We start from the raw sequence: 27,217 nt of genomic DNA on the forward strand, positions 1-27,217 counted from the left end.
TATGTTTACAACATTATTATATATTAATTATTATATTGGCATTAATTAATAATTAATCAATATATTGATTATACATTAGTTAATATAGTATGTATTAACTGATACATCATTATCTATGAGGTAGGTAATATTATTGTTTCAGGTAACTGAGATTCAAAGACATTAAACAACTTGGGCAGAATAACATAGCTTAGTACAAGGTGAAATTTAGACATATTTCCTTAACAACAGATAGAGTTTTACTTCATTCCTTATAATATCCACATAGTATTCCTTGGTATGAACATAACATAATTTATTTACTTATCTTTCTAATAATGGATAGCAAGAGAGTTGGTTTTTGCAAATTGTGATAAACATGGCTTACTTTTCCTTACCTTAAAATCTTTGGAGACAACATATTACTAGCATGGAATATTTTCACATGACATTTACTAACATCTCTTAAGACATTAATGTTTCATGAAGCATTGAGCAGCGAACCTAAATACTTTAATAGCTACAGTAAGCGTACTCATCTTTACTTGTGAGGCACAGGTTTTGTTTTCTAAGGTTACTGACATACAGCAGACCCCGCTATGGTCAGTCTCCTGCCTCGCATTTCCAAACTATTATCACAACCTCAACTATCGCAACTCCTAAAACACAGACCTAAAATATCAGGGACCAGAGAGATATGAAGGATCTGAACTTTCACCTACCTCAGGCCACCTTGTTGATTTCTAAGTGTTTGGCTAAGGAGACATGTCTTCTTCAGTGAAGACACTGATGGCCAACCAGTGGGTGAGCAAAACATTAAAGAGCCAGGAAAAAACTGGCTTGGGGAGAGATTTGATTGGGAGTGAGTGAGAAGGCAACTGCCAGATATTGCCAGCAAGATAACGTGGACTTTGAAAATGTACACGTCTGTATTTCTCTAAAGAACAGAAAAGAGTTCTAGATTATTCTGATGACTTGCTTTTGGTGTCAGCCTGGGTTTCCTAGAGTGAAACTCTGAAAGACAGGACCCTCACAAAATCGTTTGTAAATGGGTTACACAAATGATAGTTGCAGGTGGAGAAAGGGGCTTGTTTTGAGAATTTCAGTTGGAATTCCTGGGAGATGGAAACAGGCAGGTGAAGAGGAAGTAGCAGGAAGAGAAGATAGGTCACATCTCTGAACCCTGAGGAAGCTTCCCTAAGGACTTTGAACTTACATCAACAACTTATATATCAGAATATCTTTATCTTGGAAGAGACTAAGTAGTTGTTCACCAAATTATTTTCTTCTGAGAACACAGCTAGACTGTATCTTCCAGTCTCTCTTATGGTTTGAGGTGGCCATGTGACTGGGTTCTGAAGAACTTAAGTTTGCCAGTCCAGGCCCCTCTCCCATAAAACTGCCTGTTCTTTCTCTCCTCTCATTTACTGATATAGAGGATTCACTGGAGGGCCCTGAGGCTCTACAGGATAACAGAGCCATTAGTAGGAAGAAACTCGGGCTCCTGAATGACTATGTGGAGCTTAGATTCCTCATTAATCTCCATCCATTGCACTGTGACAGGAGTGAGAAATTAACTTTTATTATTTTTTTTTGTTGTTACAGCAGCTAACATACCCTGACTGATACATAGTGGTGCACTGGCATTTCCCCTACCAATCCGGTAGCTTCTTTTCTGCCTCCTTCCTTGAATCCTCCTCTTTCTTTTTGCATCTAAACAAAAGTAGCCCTCAAGGGTTACAGGTCTTCCGGCCACTTTCCTCTGGATCAGCAAGTGATAGTAGTCCTGACCTCTCTTATGTTCTGTGTGCATCGTTTCACTTTACTTCTAGTGTCTTCTGCATATCAAAGTTTTCAATTTCAACATGATGAACTATGTCACACTTTTCACCCTTTATAGTTTGTGCTTTTGCTGTCTTCCTTAAATAATCTTTCTGAATCCTAAAATCATAATAGCTAAGATTTTTGTCTAAACATTTTCTTATTTGGCTATTTGTGTTTAGACTTATGAATATAACCCACTTGGAATTTATTTTTGTGTAAGACATAAGGTAGAAATATAATTTTATTTTGTTGCATATATGGATAGATAGTTGTGTCAGCCCTATTATATATTCTATCCTTTCTGCCTGGTACATAATGTGGCTCTGTCAAATACCAGCTTTTCATATTTACATGGGCCCATTTCTTGCCTTTTAATTTTGTTGCCTTGGGCAACTTTCCATTCCAGGATTGTGTAGCAATTACTAAGACTTCATAGTAAGTTGTGGTTTCTGGTAGGGTAAGGCTTATTTTCCCCATGGCCTTGTTCTTCAGATTTGTCCTGGCTATTTGTGTCAATTGTTTGTTGCTATATCCTAAAGCTATCCCAAAATTTAGTGGCTTGAAACAACCACCAAAATATCAAATAGGTTGATGAAGAAGATCTTTACCTATTGTTTCATGTGTCTAAAGAACAGAGGGAAGTGAAGTGAAGAGAGGACCCGCTGTGCAGCTGGGCGGGCAGACCCTTAGTGAGAAGGGTGCTGCTCACATGCCACGCAGCGCAGATGCAGAGGTATGCAATGAGCCTAAAGCCTCCTGGGGTTCCAAAGGTCAAGGAGCAGCTCTCACTCTCCATCCTATCTGTCTCCTCCTCCTGCTCCTCACCCCCCCCCCCATGTACTCTTCCTGTGGGTCCTGCCTGCTACCGGGATGAGGAAAAGGCATACATCTCTGACATCATTTCTCTGGAAAGGTGCCTCCAGGCCTATGGTGGTAGCAGCAACAGCCCTCTCCCTCCTATCAGGGGCCACTGGTTAATTTGATATTGAACCCTTAAACTCCAGCTGCGAGGTCACCACTTCTATCCCCTCTTGCCTCCTTGAGGAGTGTATCAAAAAGTCATGCTCCCCCATCCTCCCTAGCTCCTTTAGAATTTCTCTAGCTGCAGATAAGACTGCTTTGTATTGCCATTATTTTTTTCATACATCTACCCAACACCCACACACATATACACACACACACCCCCTTAGGGAAAGGCACAATAGCATAGTGGTTAAAACTTCAAAGTTCAGGATCTACCATTTACTGGCTGGGCGACTTAGGCAACTTACTTAACCTCTTTGTGCCTCAATTTCTCCATCTGTAAGATGAGGGAAAGTACTGACCTTAAAGGGATGTTTGAGCCATTAATCCATGAAGAGGAATCTGGCACATTTTAAGCACTCCATAATGTTGGCTTACTAGACTCAATCTCTGTAGCCCCAACTCTCAGCACAGTGACTGGCAGTCAGCAGGCTCGCATAAATGCTTGTTTAATGGATATAGATCAGTCATAACTCTAAGAGTTCTAGTGGGTGAATCCTTGCAGTTTTGACAATTTATGAGGAACCTGACCCCCTATATGGCTGCTGGTGCTATAGCTGGACCAGGAGGCAGAAAAGCTGAGTTAAGGAGCACATGGTGAAGATGGGCTCTCTCAGTGGCTACCTAGCCTAAAATACAACAGCAGAGGCACTATTGAGAGCCTGGAAGTATAAAAGACCAGAGGTCAAATGAGTGACCTTCTCAAAACAAAGCCAGGTTGATTAGGAGGTCAGGGTAGAGCAATTATTCAGGCCCTAGGAGTCAGCTCTGGATTGCTGAGGCAGAGACCTCAGGAGTCAGGGTGACACTCTGAACATGCCACTCCCTTCTGACTCCCAGGCTTTCTCAACTTCAGTGTCTGGCCCTACAGGTCTGCACAGTTTGCATCCCCATGGAACCACAGTTTGGGGACAGAACCATTCTTTGATGCTGGGACCCTGGGCTACAGATGAGGGCAGCAGAGATGTTACAGTCAGAAGTGACAGGAACTTACCCACCTTCCTCTCACAGGAAGAACTCATATTCTCAAAGACTGGCCCACTAGACCCAAAACTGCCCACCCATTCGTCTTCAACCCCTCACTCTCTAGCCTTGATGCAGCCTGACCTTGGTCCCATTGTGACCATCGAGAAGTCAGGTCCTATTTGGCAATATCATTCACAAGCCAGCTGCTAAGCAGTAGTGGTGAATTCCTTGTCCTCTGTGTAACTTCTTATTGAGTTTTATAGACTGGGCTTGGCCATCCCATAAGCAGCTGGATTCAGTGATCTTTAAAGCCACTGTTGAGAAATGATGAACCTTCAACTGCAAGCAATCTTCCTTCCCCATGACATAGTTAGGACATCACCCTTCCACCCACCCATCCTGGAGTTTCCAGAGTTCCAAGTCACTTCTTGAAGGCGCATTATCAAAAAAGGAGCCCTATTTCTCAAACGGCCCTTTGGAATGTACTTAGACTAAGTAGGAGGCATCCTCCCCACCTACTCTTTTTGCCTAAGATGCAGTTAGCAGAGTGCATAATGGACTCTATGGGAGGCAGAGGAGCTTATATTAGTTCTTATGGAGCTATGTGGGTGGCCACAGGGAAGGAAGGTACCCTGCCATATTCTGCATGGCAAGGACCAGGGCCAGGGCCAGAGCCAGGGAGTAGACACTGTCCACAAGCCAGAGTTCTTCCTGGCAAGGTCCTAAGCATTTCATGAGTGGGAGGGATGTTGGAATCAGGAGTCTAGAAAGGAGAGGAGAGAGCTGATCTGGGGGATGGAGAGTTCTCAGAACTTCCTAGAACCGCTCAGAACTTAGAGGGCCAGAGAGGACAGTTAGGGAGGGGCATTCAGGGAGAGAGGTGCCAATAGGGGAACTTGCACAATCAATTTGGACTTCATAGCCACTGGTCAGGAAGGAAGTGATGGTCACAGAGGGAGATAAGTTGAATTGCTCAGAGGCACAAGGTCTGAGTCATCTCTCTAGTTGGACTCTGTCTTTGTGGATCTTGGGAACAAGAGAGAGCAGCTGTCCAGAAATTGCCCATTGTGGCATCTCAGCTCTCAGACTCAAAGCTTCTGCCTTCTGAGTTCATAAGGACTTTTCCTTCCTTTGTTCTCTTTTCCTCACCTCCCTTGCAGGAGGGGGTAGCCCTGGGAATTGGTAGCTATCTTTGGAAGTCACCCATTGCTGGTAGAGCATTAGATAAATTCTCATTGCCTGGTGAATTCTGCCTTTAGTTTCTAGACTCCACTTCTAGGGTGGCTGACTTAGAGGGCTCGGATCCCTTTCCCGTGATGCTGGCATATTCCACAGACAGAATGGGGTCAGGCATGAGTTTCAGGTTGGGGAGGGTCTTGGCAAAGATGGAGTCTTCAGGGCTGGAGTGGTTTAGGTGGATGAGTGAGGCATAGCAGATATCCCCGGAGTCCTTATCAGCCATCTGCTGAGCATACCCCTGAGAATCAAAGAAGATAGACATCCATTGCATGGATCATAGCTAGCATGATCAGTGGGCCTCTATATGCCCAGAGCTGGGTGGAGGGCAGGGACAGGGATAAAATATGGGACAAGGTAATCTGACAGAGCCTCTGGAATAAAGGACTGGGAAAGTGGCTTCAGAAAGCAGTGAGGTCACCATCACTGAACATGTTTATGAATAGGCTCAGGGCCAAGCATGGTGGCTCACACCTGTAGTCCTAGCACTCTGGGAGGCTGAGGCAGGAGGATCCCTTGAGCTTAGGAGTTTAAGACAAATCTGAGCACGAGTGCGACCCTGTCTCTTACTAAAAATATAAAAATTATCCAGGTTTTAGGGCAGCCTGTGGTCTCAGCTACTCAGAAGGTTGAGATAGGGGGATTACTTGAACTTAAGAGTTTGAGGTTGCTGTGACTTACGCTGAGGTCACAGCATTCTAACCTTTAAAAAAAAAAAAGAAAGAAAGAAAAGAAAAGAAGGGAGGGAGGGTAAGGAAGGAAAGAAGGAAGGAAGGAAGGAAGGAAAGAAGGAAGGAAGGAAGGCAGGCAGGCAGGCAGGCAGGCTAGGGAAGGCTACATAGCACCAACATTTCATGATAGCTTATTAAAAATGAAGAATAAGGCTCTATCCCAGATGTATTAGGATTAAAATAAACTGGGGTAAGGCCCAGCAATTCTGTTTTAACACTCTTTCCAAGTGACTTTTTTTTTTTTTGAGACAGAGTCTCACTATGTCACCCTCAGTAGAGCACCATAGAATCACAGCTCACAGCAACCTCAAACTCTTTGGGCTTAAGCGATTCTCTTGCCTTAGCCTCCCAAGTAGCTGGGACTACAGGTGTCCACCACAACACCTGGCTATGTTTTTGTTACAGCTGTCATTGATGTTTAGCTGGCTGGCCCGGCTCGAAGCCGCCACCCTCAATACATGTGGTCTGTGCCATAAACACTGTGCTATGGGCCTGTCCTCCAAGTGATTTTAATGCACACTCAAGTTTGAGTAGCATTGAGCTGGAAGGGCACTTGGTAGGGATGTTGTTTTTAGAGTTGATTCCAGCATTACACAGAGGATTGGCCAAGATGACTTTAGATTCTCCCAATTTTGTGATTCGGTGATGCTAAGAGCCTTAAATCTTTAGACAGGACAGACTTATGTGGGGGGAAAGACATTGTCCTAGGGAACCAGGCTGTTTGTCACATGACACCCTTCCCCATAGCTGATTGGATCAATGGCAGCTAATCCATAGGCTGGATCATTGCCTATGAGATATAAAAGCTGTCTCTCATGGAGGTGAAGGTCAATAGCTGAGTCTGCCAAATTCCTTCTTTCTCTAAGGGATTCAAATTGGGAAATATGGAGAAAGGAAGCACGTAGACAAAACACGAGGCAGCGGAGCATGTGTGAGCCAAGATTCAGAATAAATAGAAACTAGGAGTAAGTGCAGATCAGGTAGTTAAAGAAGAGCAACAAGCTGTGGTCCTCTGTGTGCCAGGGAAGGGTCATTCCTACTCACAATGGTCTCCTCTTTCTGGACAGAAAGTTCATTGTAGACATGGTGTGAGTCATCCTCACCTGTGAAGAAAATAGGCAAGCTTAGGGGAGAGACTTCTCCCTACTCACCTTCCATGGAATTAAGGAAGAGGAGATTGGAGTCCTGGCTGGGCAGAAGGGATCCTGATTGGAAAAAAGGCCAGGGCTTAATGAGGGGACACGTGTCTGCCTGGGGAAGTCCCAAGTGCCCAGCAATGGTAGTATACAGGGATGCTAAGAGCAAAACAAACTGTGGGACCAGTAAACTTAATTTTCTATTCCAGGTCACCGAAAATTCCAAATTTAAGCATCAAACTTAAGTATAATCTATTTGCTGATGAAGTTGTACATAGTAATATCTTTCAAATTTTTATAATTGGGAACCCAATGCAATATATGATTTACCTACTACCACATTAAAAAAACACACATACACATCCATGTACCTATACACACACATACACACTCCTGAAAGAAAAGTTTAATGAAAAACTGTATGAAGAATTTTAACATTTTACTTTTCTATTTTGTTTTATAAAAATGCCATTGTGATCTACTAAACTGATTTTACACAGTTTGAAAAAATACGTATATAAAATTTTACAATCCACTCCTCCCTTAGGATTTTTATAGTATTGAAAATTAAAACCAATGAAATCTAATATAACTCTGCTCTGCTCACCCATTTCAATCTTGTCAACAGAAACATCTTTTGGGTATATGGTTAAAAACCACACAATACTTAAGTGCTGAACCAACCAACCAAAGAAACAAACAAAAACAGCAAGAAAGGAGGTAGAATTTATCAAAGGGTACTAATCTAATAAATTTTGTACAAGATGCTGCAGATTTCACATGTAATTAATGCTAAAAACTTAAACTTTTAAAATTAAAAAGTCTTTGATATGCTTTTAGGAAGACAAAATTTATTTGTTTGTTTTTCAATGGTAAGATAGGATTTATTAGGTAGAAAGTAATGGAAGAAGGGAAAGGCACCAGAGCCTCTGGCGGCAGTGGGGGGAAGACCCAAGTGAGATAGCCTCCAGGAAAACACAATTTAGAAATAATAGCAATAGTTGAAAACAATACCATTAAAGTTACCTTAATTTTTAAAAAAGCCTTAACTCAAAAGATGGCAAAATTATATGGTCCAAAATGGGCACTAGCACACCTAGTCTTAGGCCAACAAGTGCTGAGTTGTGTTGGCTTTGAGTGAACTGACCTTGGTTCCCTCAAGAGAACTGGTCCTTGCTCAGGACGGCCCAGACTGGCTCTCCAGCAAAGGGAGAGAGACTCATAGGGGGCTCCCAAGTGATCTTGGCCATTTTATCTCTGGGGCCTCAGTTTCCTCGTCGGCAAGATGAGCACAACAAGCTTTGTCTCCAGGGCTGTCAGACTGCTGAATAAATGGCTAAACACTCCGTGGTCTGCTCAGAGCCAGTGACAGGGACTCACCTTTCCCGGCTTTTCCTCGGGCTTTCTGGAGGTACAGGGCCATGGTGAGGATCAGCATCAGTACGAGCAGGACCACCACCACCACCACACTCAGGGTGATAAACTTCCACTTGTCTAGAGGGCTTTGGAATAAGACCCAGCCAGGTGAGAAAGGAGAGAGCCCAGCCCAACCTTCTGCCCTATTGTTACAACTGGCCCTCCCGTCTTTCAGCCTCCACCAAAGTCCCCTCCTGCTCAGTTGACCAGGGGCCAGCCATATATGCAAATATGTTCCAGGGCTCTGGCTCTGCAGGCCATGCAGTCTCTGGCAAGCCATTCCATCTTGGGCTGGTTTCCTCTGTAAGATGGGAATGTTGATGCTATCTCTGTACCTTTCCTTACTGTCCCTTAACTTTCCTTCTGGGCCCTGTTGCAGGATCTGCACTCACCTCTCCCAGCATCTTTCCCTCCACCATTCTTGCTCCAGCTCCTTAACCTCAACCCTTCCCTATAAGGTGCGTGGAGCTCAGGGCATACTGCTATCACTGGCCAACAGCTCTGCCAGATGATAAATCCATCTTAATAGGGCCTGTCTCAAGTCAAAGGAAGAACACAAAGGCAGACTCTCTTACACCACAACAGGCTCTTAGGTCAGGGGCCTGGGGGGTGACAAGGGTGAAAGGGGAGAGCTGTGGTTTATAAGAGACCAGGGTTCATGGTCTGCAGCAATGGTAGGGAGGGAGGAGAGGAGGGGGGACAGAGGTCGGAAGACACTGCAGGACCTAGTGCTGAGGCTGGAATCCATCAGGCAAGAGTAGAAAAGAAAGCAGGCCACAGGTTGTTGTAATTGCACTGTGCCCTTTCTCTAGACCTGCTGTGGCTCTGGATTATCACCCCTACTCTCATGGAAAGATGGAGAAGGGCTGGAAGGGGGAAGAAATAAAAAAAGCAGTCCTTGCACTGGGCTGACCCTTCAAATCCACACTCATTTAATCTATCCTACAACCCTGTAAGACAGTGGTTCCAAACTGGGAGTGACTGTGGCACACCTAAAAGAGTCTGGAGACAATTCTGGTTGTTGCATTTGGGTGGTCAGGGGGAGATATATGCCACGGGCATCTAATGAGTAAAGGCCAGAGATGCTGCTAAACGTACAGTGCACAGGACGGCCTCCTATGACAAAGAATCATGTGGCTGCAAATGCCAACAGTGCCAAGGATTAGAAACCCTGACGTAAGGTGGGAATATTACTGGCCACATTTTGAAGATGAGAAAACTGAGGCTCAGACCAAGTGACTTGAGGTAACCTGTCTGACCACACTCCTTCCCACTGAGAGCTGGGTATCTGTGGCAGAATGTTAGTTGGGGGGCATTTGGCAGAGGGTGGGAGGAAAAGAGGGCTGAGAGGACACGGAGGTGTGGTAGTACCTGTCAATGACACGGCTGGTCACAGAGGTCAGGATTGTCGTCGTCCTGGTGCTCCTGGTGGGGGGTAGTGTTGAAGCTGTAAGAAATGACAGTGAGGGGAGCACCCTTTTCTAACCCCCTGTCCTAGGTAGGAGGCGCCCACACGTGGCCCCGACCAAGTGAGGACGCTGAGAAGCCCCAGACGCACTGCAAAGGCGTGGAGGCATCAGCTGAGTTCTGTTAGAGCTCCCGCAGTGCGAGTGGCTTTAGTGAGGTATCACACAGGTGTGTGTGGAGTGGATATAGCACTGTCAACCTCTAACGCCTCTGGATAAATCCCTGCTCACCCAACAAGACCCAGCTGCTGTCACCTCCTCTGTGGAATCCTCCATGGGTGGGAGGGGACATACCCCTGGCCTTGATGGTGACCGGACCCCCTCCCTTCAGTGGGTCTCCACCTGGCATGCTTCTCTTAGGCCACCTACCACACTGCATCATGACTCTTTGTCCATTGTCTTTCTGACTGGGCTGTGGGCTTGTCCAGCCCAGAATGGGCTCTCAAGATTTTCAGGTCCCTTTCTGGAGCCTGGCCTGGCCCCATGCCCTGCATGGAATGGGCAGTGAAGCCCCAGTGGCTGACCTAGGTCCTGCAGGCACCCATGAGGCCACCTGATGGGCTCAGCAGCAAGAGGGCCTGAGAGGTAGAGACCCAGGCCACTCTGCAGTTTTCAGGAGGGATACCCAAGGTCCTGAGATTAGAGGTACCCCATACCTGCCATGTTGTGGCTTAGGGACTCTTACTTGTTTGCAGTAGGTCCCAGGAGAGGATCCAGGGCCCCTGAACCCCAGGCAGTCCCATGGCCCACCCTCACCTCTAAGTCTCATATGTGCCTCCACATCCAGCCACCTCCTATCTGTGCACAGTTCTTGACACCACCCTGTTGCTCTGCGGCCCAGCTATATGAGGGACCCACGGCCTGTGAGAGGAGGCTCAGGGGCAGGGGTAGGAATGTCCAGGAATGGACCATTAGGCCTGTGTGCTCAAGCATGAGAAGCTTTAAAGTCATTCCAGATCCATGGAGGAGTCCTGTTAGTAGGAACAAAATTCCTAAGAGAATTCATGTGTTGTGGGATGAAAACCAACCAGCAGCCAGCAGGCCTGGGTTCTGGGCTTGTTCTGCCCTTTAGTTTGGTGAAGAGAGGGTTGAAGAAAAGGAGTGCTAGGGTCCTCTCCAGTTCCAACACTTGTGATTCTACAAGTCTGAGACTCACACCTGAGAAGGGAAATAACTTACCCTGAGATACCACCAGATGGAAGATTGTGAGAATAGAGATCTCAGAAGACTGAATTTTAGACATTCCACACCAGTAGACTCCCGAGTCGTTTACCCTGAGCTTTGTCATGGTGACGGTGAAGACACCAGAGGGATCATCCTGGATGGAATATCGACGGTCCCGAGGCACTGTACTGGGACTTTCCACTAATATCATACATGTCCTGGGTCTTATTTGCCTGCACCAACGTTTCACGTGCAAAAGCAGGGAAGACCGGTACTGGCATTTCACAGAGATGGTGTCACCCTCCAGGGCAGGCAGCAGCTCTGTCTTCTGTGCCCAGGAACCTGAAGTTAAACCCTCAGGTCAGGAGGGCTGGGAGATGGGGCCTCCCTCTTCAGGGAGCAACCCTCTGTGCCCACACTCAGGTTGTGCTCCAGAGCTGGCCCCTGGCCATGGCACCACCCTGTCCCCTGCCCGTCCCTCCACACAGCCCCCATCACAGCTACCTTGTCTTTCCATTTTCCCCTCACCTGAGGCCAGGAGCACCAGCAGCACAGGCCCTAGCAGGCATGTGGCCTCCCAGGTCATGAGTCCTCTTCTTGAGCTGGAGTGGGTGTAGGGATGTGAGGGAGCAGGAAAGCCCTGGGGAGGAGAAATCAAAGCACAGGCCTCCCTCCAGGAAGCAAGAGACCTGGGCAGGAGCGGGGGAGGCCTTCACTTATTGGGGACCTTCCAGCTGCAGGCTCTACGTCTGGACCTGGAAAGGCCTTAGCCCTGGGACTGGACCAAGGATGCAGGGGACTCTGTCACTCTTGCTGTGCTTCCCTAGGCCCAACCTTTTCCTGTAAGGCCACCTCCTATCACTGGGGTCAAGAATGGGGAAATCTGAGAAAGACCAGCAGGAAACTGTGGTGAAATATTTCTCCTCTCTCTCTCTCCAGCCTGAAGTTTCCCTTCCCGAACCAAGTCAAGCACAGACTGGAAAGTGAGTAGCAGAGTTAGGGGTCCTTTGGATTTCTGACCAAAACCCTAAGTCCCGCTGGTCCTTAATGATCAGAAGACTCGTGTCCAGGCCTGCCTGTGAACTGGGAGGTCCCATGGAGACAGGAGGGAAGAGGAGATGGAAACCCAATTTCCAAGAATGGAGATGCAGGGGATAGACCCTAGCAGAGGCAGGAAAGAGTAAAGCTGGGGGAGGGGGAGGGGAAGGAAGGCATAGGAAGAGAGAAGAAGAGGGGGGAAAGGAAAGAGGAGTCTCAGCCCCTAGGTTATCCCCTCCCCCAGCTCCCTGCTGCCATAGTTACCACATAAGCATTTGGTAGAAAATCACAGGAATCAAGCATATTGTAAAATATCAGATGGGCTACAGAAAACCCACTGTCACAGGCTGTTCACAGTTAATAGAAAAACGACAAAGAAAAGGAAAAAAAAAACAGTGTAAACGCAATGCCGCAGGTTATGTTCCTGGGTACAAATAAGCACAGGAGGTTTATTTGGGTTTATTTATTTATTTGGAGACAGCGTCTCACTCTGTCATTCAGGCTGGAGTGCAGTGGAGACATCAAAGCTCACTGTAACCTCAAGTTCTTGGGCTCAAGTGATCCTCCCACCTCAGCCCCTTGAGTAGCTGTGATTACAGGCATGAGCCACCACCACACCTAGTTAAGTTTTTTGTTTTTTACTTTTTGTAGCCACACAGTCTTGCTATATTAACAGGCTCCTCTCAAACTCCTGGCCTCCCAAAGTGCAGGGATTACAGTTGTGAGCTACTGCACCTGGCCTCCCACAGGAGGTTTAAGGGGCTCTGGGAACAAATATCTTGGGAAGAGAAGAGCAGGACGCAGGATGGAACAGAAGGGGAAGGCGACTCAGGCCATGTTGGGTGAAGTTCTGAAGACAAGAACCTTGCAGGACTTGCCAGGGTAGCAAGCCAGTGTGGGCCTTTAGACCTACCCCCACTTGTCGATCAGTCAAGAGAGGTGTGGTATCCGGGGCAGGGCTCTGCCCTCGGCAAGGTGGTTCTCTGCAGCTGAGGGAGCCCCAGAGGGACTGGCAGGGGAGGTGCCAGGACAGGAAATGGATCAACCCTGAATGAGGAGCTGGTAGCCCCATGTACCATCCACGCCTTCAGTCCAATCCAGGGTGAAAAATATGTTTTGCAGCCATTTAGGAGAACTGTAAACCTAATGTTGCTTGTGGAGCTCTGCAGAGGGGTGCATCCACCCAGTGGGGGGCTGCGTCTCATCTCAGGTGTATCCGTCTCTACAGCCTGTGGCCCAGGAAGGTTTGTTGCCTCATCCACTAAAGTGAGCAGCCCTCTGACACCTCACCTGCCCTGCACCTCCCTGCCACGGGTCTGCTGTGGATCCATGTCCCCGGGGAGCCTTGGGAAGAAAGGTGAGACAAGAAGGAGGAAGTGAGAGGTCAGGGTTGGAGGAAAGTGTCCAGGAAATCCTGGGGCATGGGGTCTACAGCTCCTCAGCAGCGTGTCCTTACCATGGAGTTTACATGGGAGCCGGTTCCTGGGTGAGCAACTGGGGCTGATTTGCCCAGTTCCAGGAACCCCTCATCTGAGCACACAGGGGTAGGACACAGCAAACAGCTCCACTTGGGTCCACCTGGTCACATTCCCTCTGTTCCTCATAGATCTTTCCAGTAGTGCCTCCCCATGGCTCCCAGCCAAGGTCAGTGCAGTTTCTGCACTTGAATCTCCCTCAGGGATGTCACCACCTGACACCAGCCCATGTTTTTGTCCTCAGATAGAGCCCCGCCTCCTCCATGAAGCCCACTAGCTGGTCAGAGCTTGCAGGATCCCCGGTGCCCCACCTCTGAAGGACTCCCCTGCATTGTGGCATCTGACCCCTGCAAAGGTCTGGGGTGTACCCAGTCCTACCACGTCTTGCTTCCCTCAGAGGCTGTGAGCAGACTGAGGCCAGGACTGGCTCCCTTTCTGCCCGCCTCACTCCATGCTCAGTTGTGTGCACATGACTGTTCCACGCAGGCCCTTAGCTAGGAAGTGACGCAGAAGGGGCTTCAGAGCTCATCTCCTCTTTCTTTTCCAGATGGGGAAATAGGATCAGAGAGGGACAGTGACTTGCCAAAGTCATACCAACATGAGCCTACCCCATACCCTCCCTTCTCACAAAAGAACATCACCAGAGGGGCTGCCCAGCATCCATGTAGTGAGAAAATGTGGGGGAGAGATGACAAAACAAAGACATAGGGTCCTGAGGTCTTACATGTGACGTAAAGGCCAGCATAGTACTGGGGAGAACTTAAGCAGCAGCAATGGGGAGGCTCCACTTAGCTGGACAATGTTCACGTGATTTTGTTCTACCCTGAAAACCATATTGAGAGGTGGGAATTACTGTCCCCTTTCACAACAGAGGAACAATGATGCCCAGACAAGGTTAGTGAGTTACTGAGGGTTACACAGCGGCAGAGTGGCATCCCGTCCTGTTCCTAGCTCCTTCCCAAGTGCTTCTCCCCTGTCTGGCTCAGGAGAGGCAAGGCTGACAGTGGTCACACATAGAGGGGAGCCCCTGGAGAGCTGTTTTTCCCTAGGAGAGTTAAGCCCCTTCCTAATTACACACCCGGGTGGCAGCTGGACTCTTGTGATAAGGACAGCTTTCTCAGCAGGTTGCTTGCTGGCCAGAGACGTCTAGTAGTGTGTGTGTATGTGTGTGTGTTTGTGTGTGTGTGTGTGTGTGTGTGTGTTTTCTGAGACTACTGTGTTCATTCCTCAACTGAGTCTTTGCTCTACTGCCCTCCTCTGGTCATAGAGAAGAGGGCCCCTCTTCCTTCTGTCCCCAGTCACCCTCTACCCCTTTCCTTCCCCTCATCCATCCTATAAGTGGCCCCGCTGCCTGATCACCAGGGCCCTGGCTGTGTCGCTCTCCTGCTCTGATGTTTTCTCTCCCATATCAAGGTCTTGACTCAGGTCTGAGAGAGTAGATGTCACATTTATCCCCAGGTGCTATTCCAGCCACTCCAGGCTGATGGACTCCTCTCTGTGGGAGGGATCCAGGCTGCATTCCCCAGCCTTTGCTGCCGGACGCAGGGCCAGTGGTCTGGGCAGTAGAGGTCAAGTCTGAACCATGAGTCAGTGGGGTAGGTGGCTGACTCTTCAGGCCACTGGAGTCCCAGCCAGAGGCTAGATGGGCTCCCTTCTTCCTGTCCCCCACCTGGGCCCATCCTCCAGGCCACATTCAGTTTCAAGTTGTCACACGTGGGTCTTCTCTCTCCAGGGGACATTGAGTTCCTGGGCTGGAGTGAGGGTGATCTGCTCTTTCTCTGAGCCATGGCCTTCCCAGCAATGTTGTGGGGTGAGGACCCTCCATGCAGTGCCAGGGCCTCAGTCACTCCAGGGTGTGAATTTGGCTGGAGACCACTGGGCCCTCAGTCCCCTCCAGGAGCTCAGACCTGGAACCCAGGTGCAGGAGCTGGAGGAGAGAGCCTTGAACTCAGCCTCTGTACCCCTGGGTAGAGGATGGCCCTGCAGCCCAGGGGCTCTTATCTGCCTGGTCACAGCTCTTCTGGGAAGGGCCAGCCAGCAGGAGGCAGCAAGAGAGTGTGGGCTCTGCAGGGTCATAGGACAGGAGGGACAAGCAGCCACCCTTAGGGCAGGGTGCATCCAGATGCCCCTCAGAGGACACTTGCCAGATGCGGGAGCCTTGGACAGCTCTGGGGTCCCCTACTGCTGACCCCTCTGTTGGGCCCTAGCACTTAGTCACTATTCCTTCTCCTGCAGGACATTGACTGTCTCCAGAGCTCCTAAGCCCCAACTCTTCTTCCCTACGCACACGGGAAGCTGAGGGGAACAGAGGGAAGCCGGGACTGTGGTCCCGGCTGTGGAGAGGGCAGCTCTCCCTGCATCCCCACCCTCAGCTTGACAGTAAGAGGCTCTGGGGTGGCAGAAGCTGAGGGTCTCTGCCTGTAAACAACAATCCCAGGGCTCCTCTGCCATCCACCAGGGTCTGGGGCCTGCAGCTCTAAGAAGAAACCTCTTGAACTCTTCCTTGGGACTTCCTGCCTGCTGCCCGCTGCTCTGGGTCCCTCCCCAGGTTCCTGCAGGCTGCTGACATGAGTGGAGTGCAGCCTCTGGCTCTGAGAGGGCCTGAGTGAGGCCACACTGCACAGTCCTCCAGCCCCTCCAACCTGGACTGGCCCAGGTCTTCACCTTTCCTCTGGCCTTCTGGGGCCCCTCTGGAGAAGCTCCCCACCCATAGTTAAGTGGTCTCAGACCAAGCAGGCTTCCATGGGAGCTCTGGTCTTCTAGGTAGGTCCTTCCAGGGTCTAGCAGGATCACTGCACATGCTGTGCTGTAGCCTACAAAGAATGGAGAGGTGAGGAAGGGCTGTCCCCACTCACAGTGCCCCAGGCTCCAGCCTCTCTTTGCCTCTGCCTTTGGTTCTTGCCAGGTCACCACCTTAGGGTTATGCTGGGCCACCTGCCGGCCACCCTCCTCCCTTTCCAGGTGCCCTCCAGTCCTCTTGACTGGATACGGGCTGAGGGATACCCTTCTGGGGACTCAGTGTCACAGCCCTTAGTACTGTTACCCAGCGCTCTGACCAGGAGGCTGAGAGGGGGCTCTACTCACTTCCTATGTGTCTCTTCTTCCAAAACCCATAGACCACGATCAACATCACGGGCACCAGGAGGAAGGTCAGCACCACCACGAGCACAGTGGGGTAAAAACCCTGGTGCCTGAGGAGAAGGGACAGAGCAGCAGGAGTTGAGTATGAAGGGCTCCCACCCAGACCCATGTTTTTCTGCACGTCACATAAGAGGGGTCAGACCAGGGGACAACTCCAGCAGCAGAATCCCTGGTGGCACTTGCCTCCAGAGCAGCTTCACTTCCTTGGAGACCCAGCTTCACGGTGAGCAAGTGAGGCACCCAGACTGCAGAGGGGACATCCCCAGGCTGAGGGGCACATCTCCCCGGCTTGGTGCCTCTCTTCCCATATGTCTCCAAATCTGCTCATTGCTGAGGACAAGGATTCTAAGAGATGCTCACATGTGACTGAAGAGATTAAGCTTCTTGCTCTCCTTCAGGTGTCTGAGGACGCCTCTTCCCCACTGTGGCCTGTGTAGCAGATGCTGTAGGTGCCCCACCTGTATCCCCTACCCCCTCGCTGGAATCATTTCTATGTGTAGGGGTCATAGGCATTTCTGTTTTTAGAGAGGAGGGTGAGGACTTTCTCTTGTCTCTGGAGTCCTCTAAGTCACACCGGGCAGGCAGCTCCCTACCAATGACCAGTCAGAGCGGTGTATATCCACCTGCTCTCGTATTCTGTGGAGCGTTTGTCATTGGATCCCAGTTTGCCCAGTGGGATGAGGCTCTTTCTGCACCAAGCAGTAGCTGGTTGGTTAAGGGCCCCTTATTGGCTGCCTTCGCTTCCCCATCCCACCCCCTCTCCCTCTTTGCAGGGTTCCAAATACAAAGCAAGCCCTTGTCTCAAACATGAATTCATTAGTGGAACCCAGTTATATGTATCTACATTTCTCACTTCCCACTCCCTGAGCCACTTATTTGTCCTGTTCCCACCATCTCTTTTCCATCAACAGCCTCTGCAGGGGAACAGACCCTGACCCTGATCTCCCTGACCCTCACTCCCCCGACCTTCATCCCTCCAACCCTCACCCCTCTGACTGTCATCCCCCAACCCTCATCCTCCTGACCCTGATCTCCCAACCCTCGTCCTCTTGATCCTCATCTCCTAACATTCATCCCCTCTGACTCTCATTCCCTGATTCTCATTCCCCTGACCCTGATCCCCTCAGCCCTTATCCCCCTGACCAAGATACCCCCTGACCCTCATCCCCCCAACCTTTGTCCCTTGACCCTCATCCCCCCCACCCTTGTCCCCTGACCCTCATCCCTCTTTCCCTCATCCCCCTGATTCTCATCCTCCTGACCCTCATGCCCCTGACCCTCATGCTCCTGGCCCTCATCCCCCTGACCCTCATCCCCCTGGCCCTTATCCCCCTGATTCTCATCCTCCTAACTCTCATCCATCCAATCCTCACCCCACTGACCCTCCTCCTCCTGGCCTCCCCTCCTGACCCCCACCTACTACCTGCATCCCACTACTATTCTGTATGTCACTTCCAGTTTCCCATCTCCCCTTCACAACAGGCCACATTGGGGAGCTGAAGGTGGTCAGTTACATAGTTTAAGATGTCGAGTCCCATCTGGAGTGCCACTTGTTGGGGCCCAGGACTGGCCAGGTCTCCGGCCCCAGCTTATCTGGAGTCTGGATGCAGACCACTGGGCTACCTTGCTTGGGAACAATTGCTCTTAGGTGCCTGAGGGCTATTAGCTTTAGCAGAAGGGAGAGAGACAGAAAGACAGTATTTGAGGGAGAGCAGTCTTAGTAAGAAAATACATCTTAGCAGTCTTTCATGGAAAGAGACACCATGCAGGGGTTCTGCAGGCAGGAGAAGCGACAGAGTCAGAGTGAGCTGGTCCATAATAGAATGCATGCTCCCGACTGCCTTCTCCAGCCTCTTATAGACACATTCCCATGGCTCTTAATACCACAGGTATAGAGACTGCCAATCACCGATGCTCTGGTCTCTCGAGCTCTTTTGTTTGTTAGGAGAGCCAAATCCCTTCCCATGCCCTTATCACCAGGGCGGTACATTACTGAGCTATACAGGTGTTTCTTATAACTCTCTCTCCTAGCCATATGCTATATGGGCTGCTACAATAAGATTTGCACTTGAGTTCCATTCAGACACCAAAAACTATACCACACCTTGTAGAATGTCATTCAGCCCCCAGTCCCACACGTACCTGAAGGAGGGAAATTTGTTGAGAGATCTGCTGGTGTGGCACATTCCTGTCACTGGCATTCTGGTGCTATGCTGTCCAGACTTGGTGGAAATGGATTCTGGGTCCTCAGAGGAGGCTCTAACATTGTTCGGAGATGCAGTCACTGCCTGGGCCACCGTGGTGCTCCTGGACCCCTTGGTGGTCATGCTGGTATCAGTGAAGCTGTAGCCTGTCATAGAGGTTGGTCTGGAAGAAGGTAAGAGCCTGGCCAAGGTGAGGATTCCAGGGGTGAACACCATCCTGCTAGTGGTGAAAGGCACATCGGAGCCTGAAGTAGGGGCTTGGCCTGTTGTGACAATTCCACTCTTGAAGATGTCAGCCAGATGTGTGAGAAGAGTGTTCCTCTCAGTTGTGGGGGCTGAAGAATCAGAGAGGGAGGGATGTTAGACTGACTTGGGGGCCTCAGTGCTTACAGCAGATCTTAGGGGTCTGCACAGTGATCTGCATGCCAGGGTGGGGGCCTGTCTTCCTCTCTTCTCCCTGACCTTGGGCCTAGGATTCTGCTCTGCCTGGTGACCAGTGTTCAGAAGGTGATTTTAGGAAGGAAGAAGTGGGCATATAAAGAGGAAAAGACTTTCACCATTTCTTTAGCCTCTCATGTCATGCCACCTGTTCCCAGAGGACACCCTCTCTCTATCTCCTTCTCTTGTCGTTTTCCATACCTTCAACATTCTTGAGGGCCAAAGAGAACTCTATAAAATGATGCCAAGTAGGGACTTCCCAGCAGCTCCATAATTGGCAATTAGGGTCCAGAGATGAGGACTTTGAGCCATTGAGGGCCCCAAATTCTAAAAATAGCTGCAAACAGTTTAGAGGCAGACACCTTCTTTGCAGGATACCTAAGAGTTATCTAAAGCGGTCCTGCTCCCCTCATCCATCAACCCAGCCTTTGACATCCCATTTTCTAGAAGAATCCTGGAGTTTGGGTGGTGGACAAGGGGAAGTTGTAAGAGTTGTGAGGCACCATATTGCAGGGAATGTTGGCTCTGAGAAGAAACATGAAAATTGGAGAGAGGCCTCTACAGAATATTGCATCCTCCTATGGTGCATGGGAAGGATACTTTCCTGAGGGCCAGTGACCACCCATTTCTCTAGGCAAGGGTATCCAGAACAAGCAGCATTGGGGGTGGAGGGGACTGAGACAGAGGCAGACCTGGAGCCAGAGCTCCCACCTCACCATACTCAGTAGTGAAATCCCCCCAAAGCCTACAGAGAACCCCCATACCAATGCCTTGGAGAACATCTGCATACTCACCTCAGAGAGGATCTCAAAGGGCTGGAAGAAAAGGACCCACATTCCACAGAGAGGACTCCTCCAACAGTCAATTAAGTCACACAACCATTCCTCTCTCTAGCATTCCTGCATCAACACACCAAGGTGTGTGGGAGGGAGAGGCCCAGAGGGGAGACAAGAGGACCCCACTTTCCTCAACTCCCAAGATGAAAGAGGGGGAGCTAAGCAGCAGGCAACCCCCCTTTCCCGCTTCAGGTGCCATGGGCCATAAAACCTGGTCTTCAAGGGGCAGTGGAACCCCACATACTGCTGGAAGATCAGAGTTCATAATTGGGCTGTTTGGGCTGTTTATTTTCCTGATAACTGAAAAGGTCAGCTAAGTTGGAATCTCCACAAATTGTCCTTAAGATGTGGAAAGTGAGAACTTAACATAGCATGATTGGGGGAAATGATGATTTCAATGAATCCATTTCAACTCCTTCCCTGGGTCTAAATCAGAACTGGAGAGGGGAAGAATGAGATTGGGCTTCACATTTTAGAGATGGTATTTTCCCTAATTCAGAGCGAACAGAAAATGAGGGTATAATTGAGTTAGGGGAACAAGGTGGATAGTCAATTTCATAATAATTGGCTCCTTTTTTCAGGCTCTTTAGCTGACTCTCTTTCCTATCTTATAAATGTGAAAGAACCTCACTACTTCATTCTCGGTCTCCTCCTTTTTCTACACTCTAGGAAGAGTTTCAGTGTCCTCTTAATTTTTTTTTTTTTTGAGACAGAGTCTGAAGCTGTGGCCCTGTGCATAGCTGACAGCAACCTCTAACACTTGGGCTCAAGTGATCCTCTTGCCTCAGTTTTCTCTATTTTTAGTAGAGATGGGCTCTCACTTTTGCTCAGACTGGTCTCAAACTCGTGAGCTCAAGCTATCCACCTGCCCCAGCCTCCCAGAGTGCTAGGATTACAGGCGTGAGCCACTGTGCCTACCCTATCCTCTTGATTTTTTTTTTTTTTTAGCTTCTCAATAGCCTCTTGATTTTAAAAACAACTTTATTGAGATATATTTCATATTCCCTATAGCACACCCATTTAAAGTATTAAGTTCAATTTTCTTGATCGTATTCACAAAGTTGTGTAACCATCACCAGTCGATTTTAGAACACTTTCATCACCTTGGAAAGAAGCCCCTTGCTATTTTTCTGTCATCCCTGTGTCCCCTTTTCTTCCCCAGCCTGAGAAACTACAATCTGCTTTCTGTCTCCATAGATTACCCTAATCCCCTTGACGTTAAACACTATCTTTGAGGAGACACTTTCAAATATGTATCTCTCCTCTGATCTCTCACATAAGCTCCAGGTGGATATATCGACAGCTTACTTAATTTCTCCACCTGGGGTTCTAGGAGGTATCTTAAATTTTACATGACAAAATAAAGCTATTGATTTTTTCCCCTCTAAATTAGCTCCTGTTGCAGATTTTCCCTACTCAGTAAATGGTATAATCATCTACCTGCTGATCAACTAGGAAACCTTGCAGTTATCCCCGCTCCTGCTCACCTCCCACTTGAGAAAATCCTGTCCTACCTTGAAAACATACCTGGTGGGTAGAAAGTCTGAGAAACACACATGTGAGCCCATCCACTTCTCTCCATTTCTAGCGCCCACTTCCAAGCCACTGTTATTTCCATCCAGATGCTCACAACTGTCTTTCTGCCCAAGCTTGTACTTTCCACCAGCAGCAACTATATTTTACAGACAAGCCGCATCTCACCCCTCTAAGCACACCAGTAGTTTCTTCTTGTACTTAGAATCAAACCCAAACTCCATGTCATGGGCCTCAGGGTTACTGATGACCCTCCAGCCTCATCGGTCACTGCCCCACCCTCCGCATAGGGCCACCTTACAGCCTTCCTCAGACACACCAAGCTCCTTCTAACTTGGGGGCCTTTGTGTGTGCAGATGTCCCCACAGAATGCCCTTTAATGAACCCAGATTTCAACATGGCTAGAGAACTCTCACCATTCGGGGCTCTGCTTGATGCCATCTGCTCAGGGAGGTGTTCCCTTGTCCTCGGTTCTGCAGCACCCACCCCATCACTGTGTCACTTTCTGGTTCATCATTCTGTCTTATTTTCTTAATAGCATTTACTGTTATCTGCAATTCGTTATCTGGATGATGTGGTATTGCCTGTCATCTCCCAGAGGGCAAGATTGTGTCTGGGTTTGCTCACCTCTGTATCCAGAACCTAGCAAAATGCCCGGCACATGATAAGGGCTCAACAAATACATGTTGAACCAATGATTGAATAAAATAAAGCACAGACCGTCTTGAGTTTGGACCTCATCTCAGCCACCTGCTAGTTCTGTGACCCTGGTCAAGATCAGTGCCACATAAAGCATTCAGGCCTCCTTTTCTTCATCTCTGAGAGGGTGACAGTGATGCCATGAAGATGTCTGTAAAGGCACTTTGAAGACCCTCTGGTGTAACATGACCAATAATGGTTTCTTTTTCTTTTCATATCTGCTGTCAGTGGAGGGCAGGGCAGGGAGGGAGGACACCCCACCCACCCAAATGCCCTGGCAGGCCTGCTCACCTGGAGACACTTCCAGCAGGATGCCCATCAAAGGGTAGAGGGTTCCGGAGGTGCTGCGCATGCACCAGTATTTGCCTGAGTCCTGGAGCTTAAGGGCCACCATGGTGATGTTGACTACCTTAGCCTGGGCATCATCCTGCAGCAAGTAGCGGGGCCCATTCACCCAGACTCGGGTGAACCCAGGATCACATTTCTTCTTCCTGATTTTGCACCAAACCTTGTCCTCCACGCGGTTTTTGTAGCCCTTGTAGGAGCACTGCACAGACAGAGTCTGCCCTTCAAGAAGCCTCACTTTTCTGTATATGTTCTCTGCAGGGGGACCTGGGGAGACACGACTTGTTTTGTAAGGTCTGGAGAGAGAGGATGAAAGAAGGCATCTTGAAGGGTGAAGATTGTAGTGAAGGGAGAGGAGGTGGATGTTGCCCTGCTATAATGGAACCCAGAATCTGAGGGGGAACTACCCTGCCCTTGGGGAGCACCCCCAGTCTAACACAGACATACACAGGCCCTGCAAATAGCTAGCATTCAGTATTATGGGGCAGATACAGACTCCTCTCTCAGGGAGCTTTCAGTCTGATGGAGGAGACAGGCATATCCCTGGAGGAGTCCCCAGTCTAATAAAGGAAACTCAGCCCTTAAGGGAGCTACAGCAGACACCGGCCCATTCTTCATGGTAGTTTCTAGTCTGATGGGAGGCTGACTGATAAGCTCGTCCCACGTCCTGTCTTCAACAAGACAGATGCACAGACACAAACACATGTTCTAAGTTCTGAAATTTCAGAGGCCAAACAATGTAGGTAGATGAAAAAAAAAATCCGTGTTTTTGAAAAAAGAAATGAGTTCCTTCTTTCACAAATAACTCCACTGTAGTCATCTTTGAAATAGCAAGCTGCTTTAGTTCACTTCAGGTGGTGTTTAATTTTAAAATATTCTAGTTACATAAAACCCATACATTAAGCTACCTAAATGTTCATATAAACTGTCCCAGTGGTATGAGAGCCAAAGGATTCCAATGATCCATTTGTCATCTACTATAACTTACACTCTGTGACAAGGACTAAAATGTAGTCCATGTCCTTCAGAAGACTCTCCTCCAGCAGGCTGGGAAGAGGGGGACTCAGGGGACAGAGAGAGGGAGCAGGCTGCTGTGGGGTAACCCTGCCTCCTGTCAGCACAGCGCTTACTCTTTGGATCACCTCACTCCAGAGCCTTCTACAAACACATCAAAAGCTCCCTTCGTGTAGAATTAGAACACAGGTTTGGGAGTCACAGCAAACCTGGGGTTAAAATGCTGCTTCTACCACTTTGCTGTGTTAACAGGTGACATAACATCTCTGTTTCTTTATCTGTGAAGTGGAAACTTCGCTGCCCACGCGGGTTGCTGTGAGAATTACGCCCCCAGACAGCACTTGAACACAGCAGGTGCTCAAAGCATGCTTCCTTTCCCAAGTGCAGGTGGCTCTGGACTTCCCCACTGCAGCCCAGAGCTCAAGACATCTGTCATCTGTCATCTTTCTCAGGTCCCACCCAGAACCCACTCCAGCTGAGGCTGTGAAGAAGGCCACGCCCTCTCTGAACATCACCTTATCCCGTACTAACTGAATGGAATAGTGACCAAACTCAATAATTTAGTGGGTGAGCCCAGGACTTCTGAGCACAGGACAGACCCCACCACTCTGGCAGAGGGAGGAGCCTCCCAGCCCTCTGGGGAGGTGCAGAGGTAGAGTGACCTTGGGGTGGGCCTCTGGGGCACTGTGTTCACATGTGCCTCCTTCTCCCACCCCTCTCATAGGCAGTGGGGAGTGGGTTTGACCAATCCCACCATGCCCAGAAGTGGTAACTTGGTTGCCATAGCAGCAAGAGGGGCAGGAATGTGCGAGGCCCCTCAAGGGGCAATAATACCTGAGGGGGAAAGGCCTTCAGGGATTGGTCCCTTCAGGACAGGGGAAGGGACAGGATGTGGTGAGTTCATAATGCAATAATGCAGTAACTCCTCTCAGAACCAAACAGGGCTTTCCCGACAGAGGCCAAGCTAAGGTTATTTGTGTGAGGAAATTGAGTGTCCCTGCTTTGAGGGCCTGAGGTAAAGGGGCCAAAGCAGAGAGAGTCCAGAGCTTTATCTCAGCTTGAAGGACCCTAGATTAGCATTCCCTGGGGCCAGGTGTTAGGACTGGACCTTCGCCTGGCCTCTCATAAAGAGCTGCTAAGTCAGCCTCCATCTCTTCTCCCCCCAGCCCACAAAACATCAGAGAAAAGAATGGAGCAAGGAAAGCAGGGAGGAAGGGTACAGAAAAAGGCCCAGAGTTCCTGCCCCTGCAACCATTCCCTCCCCCAAGTCAGCCTCCATCCCTGTCACCTGCGACACAGCCCTGCAGGCACAGCAGCAGCAGCAGGATTGCAGGGCCCATGGCTCCCTCCAGCTGGGACAGTCACAGGCCCAGCCACCCTGGGACCCAAGGGTAGGGCCCGGGCTGACACAGGACAGGCCACCTGGGTGTGCCAGGGGAGGTCCTGAGGTTTTAAAAGTGAAGTTACCCATTTAGGGAAGTGACGCAGTGTGGGACCCACTGCCCCCAGCAGACCGCAGGGGCCCAGAGAGCCTATCGTGAGGGTGGTGCTGGCAGCCGTTTCCGCCCTTTTCCTCAGAACTTCGGGCAGGTGTGGCTGCTCCACCCAGTCTGGGGCCCCCAGCCCAGGGAGGGCTCCCAGAGTCAGGGGCCTCCCTGCCTTCCCCAGCCTCCCCTGAAACTGATTCCTATAGGAGGGTCTGCTAATCTGAGGCAGGGGACCCAGCGAGGGGGCTGGGGTTCTGGAATCTTCCAGGCTCAGAGACCTAGCGGGGTAGAGGCTCTCAGGCTGAGGTGGGGCGTCTTAGACCTTAGTTTTTCATCTATGCACATCCACAAAGAAGTTCTTGTAAACGCTCACTCATTCATTCCTTGCTGATGCATTCTTTCTGTTCCTGCCTCTTGCAGACCCCCGGGGGCTCAGAACAGTCACTGGCGCTGCTCACTGTTGGGGATGACCTCTTACAGGCTCCTGGGACCTGACGTTCACCCCCCGGGAAAGATGCAAATGGTGAGACTCCGAGCATAAAGTTGGGACTCAAAGAGTTTCCCCTGAGAGTGCACACACTCACACATAGTCTCTCTCTCTTCCTCTGTCTCACACACACACTCTCACACTCACACACAGACTTTCCGTCTCTCACACACACATGCACACACTCACAGTCTCTCTTCCTCTGACACACACACACACACTCGCGCACGGAGTTTCTGTCTCTCCCTCTCACACACACACACGCACACACTCTCACACACGAGCTGCCTCTCCTTTTTCCTACTGTCTCTATCCCTCTCCCCTCCTCTCTACTCACACCAGCTCTGGCTAGAGTCCTAGTCCCCCCCTGCAGACTCCCTAAAGCCACTCCAGTGCTTCCCTTCACCCACCTCTTGCAAGACACCATGGCCCCAGGGCCCCTTCCTCCCCTGGGTCTGGTACTGGCCGGCACACAGGCATGTCCCCTCAACTTCCTCCCGCTCAACCCTATCTTGCCTCTACAGCCACCCGGCTCCAGTTGAAACGATCCAGCACTCAGCTCGGAACCCCACCCTTCACTTAGTCTCCAGGGCTCAGAATCACAAGGATCAATTTCTGACATCCATCAGCTGTGTCATCTGCTCCTTTGGCTTACAGGGGCCCAGATGGACCCACATGGCTATGTGTACTCACTCCCCCTATTTACCTAGCCAACTTCCTTCTCCTTGGATGGGACTGTCAGAAAATAAACTGAGGTACAATAAAATATGACAGGGGCTATCTGAGCAAACAATAATTCATGAATCAGGCAGTTCCAAACCAGAAGCGATTCAAGAGCTCCACTGAGGGAACCCAAGGAGGAGGCTTTCATAGGACAAGTAAATCAAAGAAAATATTTAATTTATTACAGTTATATAGTCAGTTGCCTTCTTGACCTTTCATGTTGGAAAGACTCTTGTTACAAAATTGTAAGTTTTTTTTTCTTTTTTTTGAGACAGAGTCTCAAGCTATCTCCCTGGGTAGAGTGCTGTGGCTTCACAGCTCACAGCAACCTCCAACTCCTGGGCTCAAGCGATTCTCCTGCCTCAGCCTCCCAAATAGCTGGGACCACAGGCTCCCGAAACAATGCCCGGCTATTTTTTGGTTGCAGCCGTCATTGTTGTTTTGGCAGGCACGGGGTGGATTCAAACCTGCCACCTTAGGTGTATGTGGCTGGCACCTTAGCCACTTGAGCCACAGGCGCCAAGCCACAAAATTGTAAGTTTGACGGTTGCTTTGGATTAGTTGAGCTTAATTTCTGTTGTTCCTTAATATACACATTTACAAAAATAGCTCAAGTTAAATTTTGCTTATGTTTGAAATTTTAAGGTTAAAATCACTTATGAGGCCTAACTCTATTTTAATTACTTTTGAAAAATAAACAGTCTTCAAGCTTGCATGGCTCCACTCAGTCTTAACCTGACCTTGAACTCCCAAATCCCAAGCCAAAAAAGTTTTATCTGGGCTGGCCCCAAAGTTGTGTAGTCTCTTAACTCATTCATTCATTCATTCATTTGTTCATTCCCACACCTCCCTGCCA

General features: G+C 49.3%; 2 protein-coding genes and 1 long non-coding RNA gene across 3 annotated transcripts; all 3 read right to left on the bottom strand.

The window, feature by feature from the left end:
- Nucleotides 1-5,030: 5,030 nt before the first annotated feature.
- LOC111725079 lies at nt 5,031-6,858 on the bottom strand. The gene is made up of 2 exons (XR_002773233.1): nt 6,804-6,858; nt 5,031-5,269 (listed from the first exon to the last, which is right to left on the bottom strand). It is a non-coding gene; the product is annotated as an uncharacterized LOC111725079 (long non-coding RNA).
- A 44-nt stretch (nt 6,859-6,902) lies between these two features.
- Nucleotides 6,903-11,152, bottom strand: LOC111725071 (CMRF35-like molecule 1). The gene is made up of 4 exons (XM_023512818.1): nt 10,957-11,152; nt 9,683-9,758; nt 8,276-8,397; nt 6,903-6,964 (listed from the first exon to the last, which is right to left on the bottom strand). Exons 1-4 carry the CDS (start codon nt 11,150-11,152, stop codon nt 6,903-6,905), a joined length of 456 nt encoding a protein of 151 aa, XP_023368586.1.
- Nucleotides 11,153-16,131: 4,979 nt separating this feature from the next.
- TREML2 (triggering receptor expressed on myeloid cells like 2) lies at nt 16,132-25,004 on the bottom strand. Its single transcript, XM_012804722.2, has 5 exons — nt 24,953-25,004; nt 22,597-22,917; nt 18,738-19,134; nt 16,535-16,645; nt 16,132-16,267 (listed from the first exon to the last, which is right to left on the bottom strand). The coding sequence occupies exons 1-5, from the start codon at nt 25,002-25,004 to the stop codon at nt 16,168-16,170; spliced, it is 981 nt and encodes a 326-aa protein (XP_012660176.1). The 3' UTR covers nt 16,132-16,167.
- Nucleotides 25,005-27,217: the final 2,213 nt, after the last annotated feature.

Source organism: Otolemur garnettii, unplaced genomic scaffold, assembly GCF_000181295.1.
Source record: "Otolemur garnettii isolate 467f Iridium unplaced genomic scaffold, OtoGar3 scaffold00031, whole genome shotgun sequence".
NCBI lineage: Eukaryota > Metazoa > Chordata > Mammalia > Primates > Galagidae > Otolemur > Otolemur garnettii.